The sequence below is a fragment of the Salvelinus sp. IW2-2015 genome, linkage group LG19 (genome assembly GCF_002910315.2).
Source record: "Salvelinus sp. IW2-2015 linkage group LG19, ASM291031v2, whole genome shotgun sequence".
NCBI lineage: Eukaryota > Metazoa > Chordata > Actinopteri > Salmoniformes > Salmonidae > Salvelinus > Salvelinus sp. IW2-2015.
The window spans coordinates 10,240,588-10,251,826 of NC_036859.1; the positions used below are offsets into that span (position 1 = coordinate 10,240,588).

Below are 11,239 nucleotides of genomic sequence, written 5' to 3' on the forward strand. Positions count from 1 at the left end.
TTCTATTTTCGCAAACCAAGCTCCTTCACTCATGCTGCCAAACATACCCTTGTAAAACTGAGCCATCAGTGACCACCAGATCCTCGACTTCGGCGATGTCATTTACAAAATAGCCTCCAATACCCTACTCAATAAATTGGATGCAGTCTATCACAGTGCCATCCGTGTTGTCACCAAAGCCCCATATACTCCACCACTGCGACCTGTACGCTCTCGTTGGCTGGCCCTCGCTTCATACTCGTCGCCAAACCCACTGGCTCCAGTCGTACTCTACAAGACCCTGCTAGGTAAAGTCCCCCTTATCTCAGCTCGCTGTCACCATAGCAGCACCCACCTGTAGCACGCGCTCCAGCAGGTATATCTCTCTGGTCACCCCAAAACCAATTCTTCCTTGGCCGCCTCTCCTTCCAGTTCTCTGCTGCCAATGACTGGAACGAACTACAAAAATCTCTGAAACTGGGAACACTTATCTCCCTCACTAGCTTTAAGCACCAGCTGTCAGAGCAGCTCACAGATTACTGCACCTGTATAGCCCATCTATAATTTAGCCCAAACAACTACCTCTCCCCTACTGTATTTATTTATTTCGCTCCTTTGCACCCCATTATTTCTATCTCTACTTTGCACATTCTTCACTACAAATCTACCATTCCAGTGTTTTACTTGCTATATTGTATTTACTTTGCCACCATGGCCTTTTTTTGTTTGCCTTTACATCCCTTATCTCACCTCATTTGCGCTTATTGTATATAGACTTATTTTTCTACTGTATATTGACTGTATGTTTGTTTTACTCCATGTGTAACTCTGTGTTGTGTGAACTGCTTTGCTTTATCTTGGCCAGGTCGCAATTGTAAATGAGAACTTGTTCTCAACTTGCCTACCTGGTTAAATAAACGTGAAAAAAAAAAAAATCTATACTTGCACATTCATCTTCCTGCAACATCTATCACTCCAGTGTTTAATTGCTGAATTGTAATTATTTTGCACTATGGCCTATTTATTGCCTTACCTCCCTTAACTTACCTAATTTGCACACACTGTATATAGACTTTTTTCCTATTGTGTTTGACTGTCTGTTTGTTCATTCCATGTGTAACTCTGTGTTGTTTGTGTCGCACTGCTGTTGCTTTATCTTGGCACTGTTGCAGTTGTAAATGAGAACTTGTTCTCAACTAGCCTACTGGTTAAATAAAGGTTAAATAATAATCATATTTTTTTATACAAAAATACCATTGAACATTATTGTATTCACAATTCCAGGCCAGCCATTGCAAGTGTACCCTGAGTTTACCAGTCAATTGCCAGAATTAGAAAGCCCATTCTATTCATTCTTATTTATTTATTTATTTATTTTTTAATTTCACCTTATTTAACCAGGTAGGCTAGTTGAGAACAAGTTCTCTTTTGCAACTGCGACTGGCCAAAGATAAAGCATAGCAGTGTGAACAGACAACACAGAGTTACACATGGAGTAAACAATAACAAGTCAATAACATGGTAAAAAAAAAGAAATCTATATACAATGTGTGCAAAAAGGCATGAGGTAGGCAATAAATCGAATAATTACAATTTAGCAGATTAACACTGGAGTGATAAATCATCAGAGATGATATGTGCAAGAAGAGATACTGGTGCAAAAGAGCAGAAAAGTAAATAAAATAAAAGCAGTATGGGGGTGAGGTAGGTAAATTGGGTGGGTAGTTACAGATGGACTAGTACAGCTGCAGCGATCGGTTAGCTGCTCGGATTAGCAGATTTTTAAAGTTGTTGAGGGAGATAAAAGTCTCCAACTTCAGAGATTTTTGCAATTCGTTCCAGTCGCAGGCAGAGAGAACTGGAAGGAAAGGACATCCAAATGAGGTTTTGGCTTTAGGAGGATCAGTGAGATCACCTGCTGAGCGCGTGTTGCGGGTGGGTGTAGCCATGCGTGACCAGTGAACTGAGATAAGCGCGGCATTTACCTAGCATAGCCTTGTAGATGACCTGGAGCCAGTGGTCTGCGACGAACATGTAGCGAGGGCCAGCCGACTAGGGCATACAGGTCGCAGTTGGTGGGTGTAATAAGGTGCTTTAGTAACAAAACGAATGGCACTGTGATAAACTGCATCCAGTTTGCTGAGTAGAGTATTGGAAGCTATTTTGTAGATGACATCGCCGAAGTCGAGGATCGGTAGAGTTGAGGGTGAAGACCGCAGCAGTGGCTAACTGACTACTAGCTAGTAGCTAGTTATCTGGCTAGCTTCTGATTGGGGTTACGGTTCTAAAGTATAAAAAAATAGCAGGTCCGTACCACATTGGGTGAGGCGGAATGTAGGAATGTATATTCAGTTCCTAGATGGAAAGTGAAATTAAAATATATACGAAATGTATACGAAAAATACGAAGACTATTTACACGGGACAGGACAAAACAAAGACTCGTCCGACTGCTACGCCATCTTGGAATCGCCATTTCTATGGTTTCAGCATAGAGCCCCACAGTGGCGGTGTCGTACTACCCATAAAACCTAGCGGTCAAACAGGAAAATGGTTCCAATAGTTTTTACACCATTCATTTTCCCCCATAGGGAATTTTAGAAACACTTAAAATAAGGACTGTGTTACGTGTAGGCTAACCCTGGCGTAACGTTTTGATAACCGTGTAAATCTTTTTCGGACAAGATTACTTTTATCAGTATATTCGGCTCTATTTACTCTTTAGATTCAGAAATGCTAAATAGCATCAAAGTAGACATCATGTAAGATTACAAATTCCTGAGATGACACCTGCTAACAGGTATTGTGTCACTTAAAAACTTGCCCAAGACAGTTCACAGAATTTTACATTTAAAGAAATGTAGACAATTTATTAATTGCTACATTAAGCTAACATTAGATAGTTAATCCAGAGATTCATACCTTTGCCTCGATTCAGCAGTCTCGTCCAGATCATCATGGCGTTTGTACTTCATGATAGCCACATCAGCAGCTAATTAGCGTTACATTTGTGTGGGGGTAAATACAGACTAATATATTGATAAGTCAACCTTGTAAATGTCCCTCGGACAAGTTATCAAAACGTCACTCCTGAGTAAGCCTTCACGAAACACAGCCCTTTAAGTGTTTCTAAAATCCCCTATGGAAAAAATTATTGGAACCATTTCCCGTTTGACCGCTAGGTTTTATGAGTATTATGACCCATACTGTGTGACACTATTGTCCCAATGAAGAGTTTGGCTTCGACTAGCCACGTGCGACAAGCAAACGCAGTTACAAGTCTGCTAGGAGTTATGCTGCGTTCAAAACTGGGAACCTTGGAAAAATACGAGGTCAAATCCGAAAGTTGAAGCTCAAGAAAGAGGCCTCAGTTCCCGAGTTGGAATTCCGAGTTGGATGACCGTTCAAATCGATTTTTCCCAGTTGGAGCTATTTTTTGTTGTTGTTCCCAGTTGTTTTGAACACACTGAAGTCGGAGATTTCCGAGTTCCCAGTCGTTTTGAACGCGGCAGGCGGACGAGCATTATCCACGGTCAGAGCATGGTAGAAGGGGACTCTAAAAACACGCCACTTCGATACATCTACAACCGAAGTGACTTTATACCAGGTTAGGAGATCATTTTCGCCAACCCTTTTCCTAACCTACCGGTATGTGTATTCATCATTAGGGTGGATAATTGTTGTTTCACATTCAGGCAGACTACTTTTTACAGTTCTTGAAGGTAATTTTCCATTCTCTCATGCCTCTTAGTGCTGAGCGATTAGTGCTTTTGAGGTCGGTTCGATTATAAAAAAATAATCATGGTTTTTGATTTCGGTTTAGATTTTGTGCATTGAATGCTGTATTCAACACAGAATAAAACCATTGATAAAAGTCCCATGATGGTAGTGACTGCACATTTACTGCTTGTCATTTATTAACCATAATTTATTCACATTATTAAAGTAAAATATTTCAGTTGTGTATATTAGGCTACATTTGTTTTTTTTGATGACAATTATTTCATTCCAAGTCATCTCATATCTACAGAGCTGCCGCCTTTGCTGTCTGACAAATTCACTATTTTGTAGTTCTTCAAAGTAAATAAGGCATACTTTAATGATTTCTGAATACTATGAATCACGTAGATCATGTATTTTCAGGTCTCTCCGTAGCAGGTATAAAAGAAAAACAGAGCGGATAAGTAGATGTGCAATGGATTATGGTCATTGTATGTCATAGCAAGTGCTCCGAATGTTTTGTGTATAATTTGTCATCTCTGTCACCTCAAATAACCTGACGTCTGAAAAGGTCCAGATGACACCAAAGAATGGACATTTTCACTGATTTGGAAAATAATTTATAAAAATTTTGGATTTACAGATTAACCTTAAATGGTATGAGCTCACTGGTAATACTAACCATTTGAATAAGATCCAGTTAAACAGCTAAAATGATGGGATGTATACATAGGCTATTGGTAAACGTGTTTGCTGTTTTAATTGTATTGAACAATTCTACAAAGCTGCTATTCATATTCACTTTTTGACGATGTATGATTTGACATTCATCACTTTGGAACGAATGTGTTCTTCCTATTCGTCCCTACCACTGCAAACCTAGCTGTGCCGTGTTCAAAACAAATGGGAACTGTGAACTCTGACAAAACATGTTATACTCACGTCATTTTACTGCGTCTACAGTACAGTTGTTTGGATAGAGAAGATGGCTTCAGGATCAGCCGGACAAGACACAGAACTGGATGAGTTATTGGACAGTATGATTTTACATTACTCCCTGAGTGAAGTGTGATTGTAATCAAGCCTGCCAAAAGATACATTCATACAAAGAATGGTGTAAAACGCGACTTGTTAGCTAGCTAGCTAACTTTAGCTAGCTTAGATGGTGGAATTTGGTTGGACCTGCCTGCCAAGTCCAAAACGAAAGCCAGGCATTATCTTACAAAATCTCATGCTTTTGCTGTTTACAACGGGGTCATCATTAGCATTACAACGCTGCAGCAGATGGCTCGGTGGGGGAATATATTATAGCATAATTTGTCGTTCGCTTTGACCCCGATTTGACAGAAATGGAACGGCATCAAATGTGGTAGCAAGTTAAAACTCAAGCTGCCCTTGAATTATTATTATTTTATTTTTTATGGTTGACAGCTAGTGTGATCTGGATTGTCAGAGAGCTCTGTCATTGTCTATGTCAACTGGATAACCAATTTGAATTCATAATGTATTGCATACTAGTAACCAATACCACTTTGTATAGCCGGCTGCCAGACTAGACTCTACTGTTATCTTGATAGCAGGAATTTAATGCAATTACCATATCATAATCTGACGTTTTTAATAATTCCAGTAGGTTGGTGAAATTGTACTCCTAACATCAGAGATGGTAATGGTGGTAATGTATATTTAAAAAAAATGGGTTTCTAAAGTAGAAGTAGTGACCTCATCATACTGAGTTTGATAATCAACTAATACATGACTGAATTGCACATTGACCCCGACGTTGAAGAGTTGACCTTTGTCCTCTAGCTACCTGCTCAATCTCTTCACCTTGTCTTGACCTGCTCCTGCTAAATGCTGATAACTGTGCCACAACATCTCCACTTCTACTCTCTTTCCTCTATTAAAGGTGCGCTCGATGACTTTGAGAAGACAAACTCGGCCACCTTGGGCCCAGCCCCTGCTGCTGCCATGGCTCCCCCATCAGCCAAGGGCAGTGAGGAGAAAGTAAGTGAATATTTTCCCTGGTTTCTAGAATGTCCCCTAGCTTCACCAATTGCCTGGTGCTTGCTTATAAAAAACTCTGGTTGTTGGTGTTCTGATTGTGGTACAGAAGATATCTTTCAGTGTCTCCTCAATGGCTGTCAACCCTTCCCTATACATTTCTCTCTGTGAATGGGGGAAGATCAATTGACCAAGAGTTTACCTGTTGATGCAAATCTCTCTAGCTCCCTCTACTGGAGGACAGTCAGTTCTTCGAGGCTCTGTTTGAAGGTGAGATGGCCTCTCAGGCAAAGGAAGAGTGGGAGAAAGCCATGACTGAACTCGCACAGGAAGAACCTGAGCTGCTGCAACACTTTCACAAATTGTCAGAGGCAGCAGGGAAAGTTGGTAAGCATCCACATATTTTCAGTTCTGTTCTTACGTGCCCGACTGTTATATATATATATATATWTTTTTTTTACAGGTACTGATGTAGCCTCCCAACAAGAATTCACTTCCTGTCTCAAAGATACCCTCAGTGGATTGGCTAAAAATGCAGACAACTTACAGGTAGTTCAGATGATTATAATTTGGATGTTTTTTAATAAGTAATGAAAGGTTTGGTTATCACCACCCTTGAACAATGTTCTGAAAATATTGACCTTTGGTGGACTGTCCCTTTCTTTGTACTTCAATGCATTTCAGACTGTTCTTGTGTTTTTATTAATCAGAGTGCAGGATTGGCTGGAGAGGATCTGGCAAAGACTCTGGAAGGGCTGGATTTAGATGAGGGTGGAGAGCGGGGCGGGCAAGATGGAAACATCCTGCCGATCATGCAGTCCATCATGCAGAATCTTCTCTCCAAGGAAGTGCTCTACCCGTCTCTCAAAGAAATCACTGAGAAGGTTAGTGTGTTTTTCTTGGCTTATGTTTGGGTTTTTCCTCAAATTATACTTATTCTTATTTTTTATATATCTTGCCCTTTACCCAACTTTCTAACTGGATAACTGATTGTCATTCACTCCTCATGCAGTATCCTGAGTGGCTGAACAGCAATCGTCAGTCCCTCCCCCCAGATCAGTTCCAGCGCTACGAACAGCAGCACAGGGTCATGGGAGAGATCTGCAGCCAGTTTGAGAAGGAGGGAGATGTGGAGAACAGCTTTGAGAGCATTCTGGAAATCATGCAGCAGGTGAGACAAACTTGCATGAACTGTTGGTTGTCATCCACACTGATGGTTTCCTGTGTATGGATATTGATTGAGTTATCTGAATTTTCAGCTACAAGACCTGGGCCAACCACCCAAAGAGCTGGCTGGTGAATCAGTATGTTTCTCCTCTCACTTGCACTCTCTTTCTTTGTCTACCAACCTATCTTTGTTAGTGCAGCTGTATAGTAACGTTAAATTGAACCCCATATCTGTTTTCCCCCATCAGCCACCTGGCCTAAACTTTGACCTGGAATCCCTGAATCTCCCAGGAGCCTCTGGGACTGGAGCTGCAGATCAGTGCTCGATCATGTGATCTCAGAGCAGCCAGTTCAATTGATACACAGGCTTGGGCCGTGTGCAACGGGGCTGACGAGGGAGGACCATCAATCACTAGAGCAGAAGGACAAGGAGGAGAACGAGACTGTGCACTGCTCTCCTCCAAACATATGTTTCTGTGTCAAAATAGAAGAGCACTGTGAAGGGTGGCAAAACAAACCAATGTGACCACACCCTTCAGTAACTCACTGATCATTACATAACTGATTTTAAGTCAATTTCTTTGGTTTGTCATAATAAGCTCTTCCAGGTCATTTATAGTACAGGTAGTAGCTTTCCCACGCACAGCTCAACTGACTAGCACTTGACTTATCTGGCAGTTTTTACACTCACCACTGTTTAGCCTCATGGTAAGACTGGTTGAACTGCCCTATTGGTTAAAACAGTGCCTTGCACATTTTTCTTGAGAATTTGAGAATGTTCATTATTGTCTTACAGCAGGGATATTAGGTTTCTCTGTTGTAAGAGTTGCTGCGTGATTGAGTTGTATCATGGGGCTGCATGCCTAACAAAGGTTGTTGAGTCAGTGTCACAGTTCCACTCATCAATAAAGTAACACTAACACCTCAGGTTGTTTCTGACCACTAGTTCAGATTTACAAAATGTGTCATTGAATTATTTAAGGAAAAGAAATTGGAAGAGTTAAACTTGCCTCCTAATTAATCATAATAATAATAAGACGGCACATAATCATAAGACGGCTAGCTGATTTTAGAGACTTTACCTGGGTTCTCGGTTAGTTATATCTTCCCAATAGCTGCCATGTTGTACCAGAGATGGTAAACTGGTCTGTGCACATGATTTGACCTCTAGTTTTCATGTTGGTTCAAAAGTCATTGTTATATCGATAAGAGTCCACAGCCGCAGAGCCAGTCATGCGGCCAATTGGGGCTCCCGAGTGGCGCAGCGGTCTAAGTCACTGCATCTCAGTGCAAGAGGTGTCACTACAGTCCCTGGTTCGAATCCAGGCTGTATCACATCCGGCCGTGATTGGGAGTACCGCAGGGCGGTGCACAATTGGCCCAGTGTCGTCTGGGTTTGGACGGGGTCGGCCGTCATTGTAAATAAGAAATTGTTCTTAACTGACTTGCCTAGTTAATTTTTTTTAAATTAGGTGTTTATAAGGGACATTATTCAAGTGTATAAACCGGTTAGTTCATTTGGGGCTGTGGTTAGCTCATTGGCACTCTGACTAGATGGGTTCGAGTCGTGATGGGGCTAAAGCTAACGTCAGTCAGCAACCGTCGGGGTAACGACGGCCCCAGATTCCCGGGGTCATCTGTCCAGTAGTAGGACCACAGACACCACTAAGATTGTTAACTTTTTGGGTACTGCAACCACCTTTGCTTTTTATGTCGCTACAATTTATGTCGTCGTTATGAAAAAAGGGTGTGTGACACCAACGTGACCACAATCTTGAAATAGGATTTGTCCCTTCAGGAGAAAATACTGTGTTTTGCACGATTATATTGAAACCGGTACCACTACCGATATGTGACCTTGCTTTGATCTAAAGAAAAATAATACAAATTATGATAATATATGGTATTTGTTTTTTAAAGCGACAGATACAAGTACAAATATTTAAAACCTTTTCTGAGAACCTTTACAGGTGTGGATTTTAAGTGATGTGCAAAAATGACTTTTCCCAATGGCCTTTGCTGTGGGCACAGTGATAGTAGTGTTAGAGATACTGTGGAAGTAACCCCCTCGTGTTTGCCAGTAGTTTGCTGTTTCTTTAGTTTAGAGTGAGTGGAGTGGAGTGACCATGACATTCCTTATATTTCATATGCCAACATATGCATTGACTGAATCTTAGGGAGTAGCCTTAGTTAGTAATGATTTTCATTAGTCAAATTGGGTGACTTCATTAGACTACCTGTATGTACTCTTCCATGCCCTACATCCAGACATGTCCTGGTCATAGAATGTATTGGCATCTAGAGTGGATCACCTCAAACAATGTGACTTACTTAATTTGCACCACTTGTGGTAAACATACATCAGGTTGATAGACTCATGGAACAGCAGATAAGAAGAGGAGTGTGATAGAAATAACAAAGAATATATAGGCTTCCCATTTGCATATGGCTGTGAGGGGAGATGAAGGTAGCCTATTATTGCCACATGTTACTGCAAGAGGAAAATTATCAGACCATGTAACACCGTCAGAGCTGATAGCCTCTGTTCAGGACTGGTGTCGTTCATCCAATTATTTTTACCCAATTAGCTACATGTCTTTCCCCTGTCATCATTCAATCATCTGCCTGAATATATTGTATACATAAACTAACTCTGTGTAATATCCACTATATATACAAAAATATGTGGACAACCCTTCAAATTAGTGGGTTCGGCTAATTCAGCCACACCCGTTGCTGACAGGTGTATAAAATCGAGCACACAGCTATGCAATCTCCATAGACAAACATTTGCAGTTGAATGGCCTTACTGAAGAGCTCAGTGACTTTCAACGTGGCACAATCATAGAAGGCCACCTTTGCAACAAGTCAGTTTGTCAAATTTCTGCTCTCCTAGAACTGCCCCGGTCTACTGTAAGAGCTGTTATTGTAAAGTGGAAACCGTCTAGGAGAAACAACGGCTCAGCCACGAGGTGGTAGGCCACACAAGCTCATAGAACCGGACTGCCGAGTCCTGTAGTACGCAAAAATCATCTGTCCTTGGTTGCAACACTCACTACCGAGTTCCAAACTGCCTCTGGCAGCAACGTCAGCACAAGAACTGTTCGTCGGGAGCTTCATGAAATGGGTTTCCATGGCCGAGCAGCCACATACAAGTCTAAGATCACAATGCCAAGTGTTGCCTGGAGTGGTGTAAAGCTTGCCGCCATTGGACTCTGGAGCAGTGGAAACGCATTCTCTGGAGTAATGAATCCCGCTTCACCATCTGGTAGTCCGGCGGAAGAATCTGGGTTTGGCGGATGCCAGGAGAACGCTACCTGCCTCAATGCATAGTGCAAACTGTAAAGTTTAGTGGAGGAGGAAATATGGTCAGGGGGTGTTTTTCATGGTTTGGGCTAGGCTCCTTAGTTCCACTGAAGGGATATCTTAACCCTACAGCATACAATGACATTTAAGACGATTCTGTGCTTCTAACTTTGTGTCAACAGTTTGGGGAAGGCCCTTTCCTGTTTCAGCATGACAATGCCCCCGTGCACAAAGCAAGGTCCCTACAGAAATGGTTTGTCGAGATCGGTGTGGAAGAACTTGACTGGCCTGCACCTGACTTCAACCCCATCAAACACCTTTGGGATGAATTGGAACGCCAGCTGCGACCCAGGCCTAATCGCCCAACATCAGTGGCCGACCTTACTAATGCTCTTGTGGCTGAATGGAAGCAAGTTCCTGCAGCAAATGTTCCAACATCTAGTGGAAAGCCTTCCCAGAGGAGTGGAGGCTGTTATAGCAGCAATGGGGGGACCAACTCCATATTAATGCCCATGATTTTGGAATGAGATGTTCGACGAGCAGGTATCCACATACTTCTGGTCATATAGTGTATATTATGAAATAAACTAACAACGTTTATGAATAAACAAACCAACTCAGTTTGTTTCCCTTTTGTTTTATGCTCTGTTCATATCTGAAGAAAGATCATTGCTGGTTGAAAACACTTTGTGTAAATAGTGCCGAAGAACATGGCTGACGTTTTACATTGTCCCAACCAACTGTGCTATTTTGTTATTTTTTAACTTATTGTGTACATAATGTTGCTGCTACTGTCTCTTGTGACCGAAAAATAACTTCTGGACATCAGAAAAGCGATTACTCAACGCGGACTGGAAGAAACGTTTTCCTTTAACAAGTACGACAAGAAGGATATCCTGCTTTCAGTGGAACAGGCCCAGATCCACGCCTTTTGCGTGAAGAAAAGATGCCGGAAAAGGGGACACAGATTGGGGATCCTTCTGAGAATCCGGAGGCGAGGGAGTAAACTCCCAATGCCTTCCATTCATCTTGCTAACGTGCAATCATTGGGAAATACAATTGAT

At 41.8% G+C, this 11,239-nt stretch overlaps 2 protein-coding genes across 3 annotated transcripts in view; one reads left to right on the forward strand and one right to left on the reverse strand.

Annotated features, from left to right (window-relative positions):
* The window catches only part of LOC111979316 (myeloid-associated differentiation marker homolog), a 25,428-nt gene extending 22,427 nt beyond the window's left edge, over positions 1-3,001 (reverse strand). The window contains exon 1 of the mRNA XM_024009781.2: positions 2,901-3,001. The gene's annotated coding sequence lies outside the window, so the exon portion shown is untranslated. The remainder of the gene's footprint in view (positions 1-2,900) is intronic.
* A 273-nt stretch (positions 3,002-3,274) lies between these two features.
* Positions 3,275-7,796, forward strand: LOC111979317 (peroxisomal biogenesis factor 19). 2 transcript variants are annotated; one of them, XM_070449082.1, is made up of 9 exons: positions 3,383-3,585; positions 4,662-4,735; positions 5,608-5,705; positions 5,927-6,089; positions 6,166-6,251; positions 6,413-6,586; positions 6,715-6,873; positions 6,962-7,006; positions 7,118-7,796. In XM_070449082.1, exons 2-9 carry the CDS (start codon positions 4,684-4,686, stop codon positions 7,202-7,204), a joined length of 864 nt encoding a protein of 287 aa, XP_070305183.1. In that variant the 5' UTR covers positions 3,383-3,585; positions 4,662-4,683; the 3' UTR covers positions 7,205-7,796. The 2 variants fall into 2 exon arrangements, with proteins under 2 accessions (XP_023865550.2, XP_070305183.1); XM_024009782.2 differs by lacking the exon at positions 4,662-4,735 and having other exon boundaries at positions 3,275-3,585.
* Positions 7,797-11,239: the final 3,443 nt, after the last annotated feature.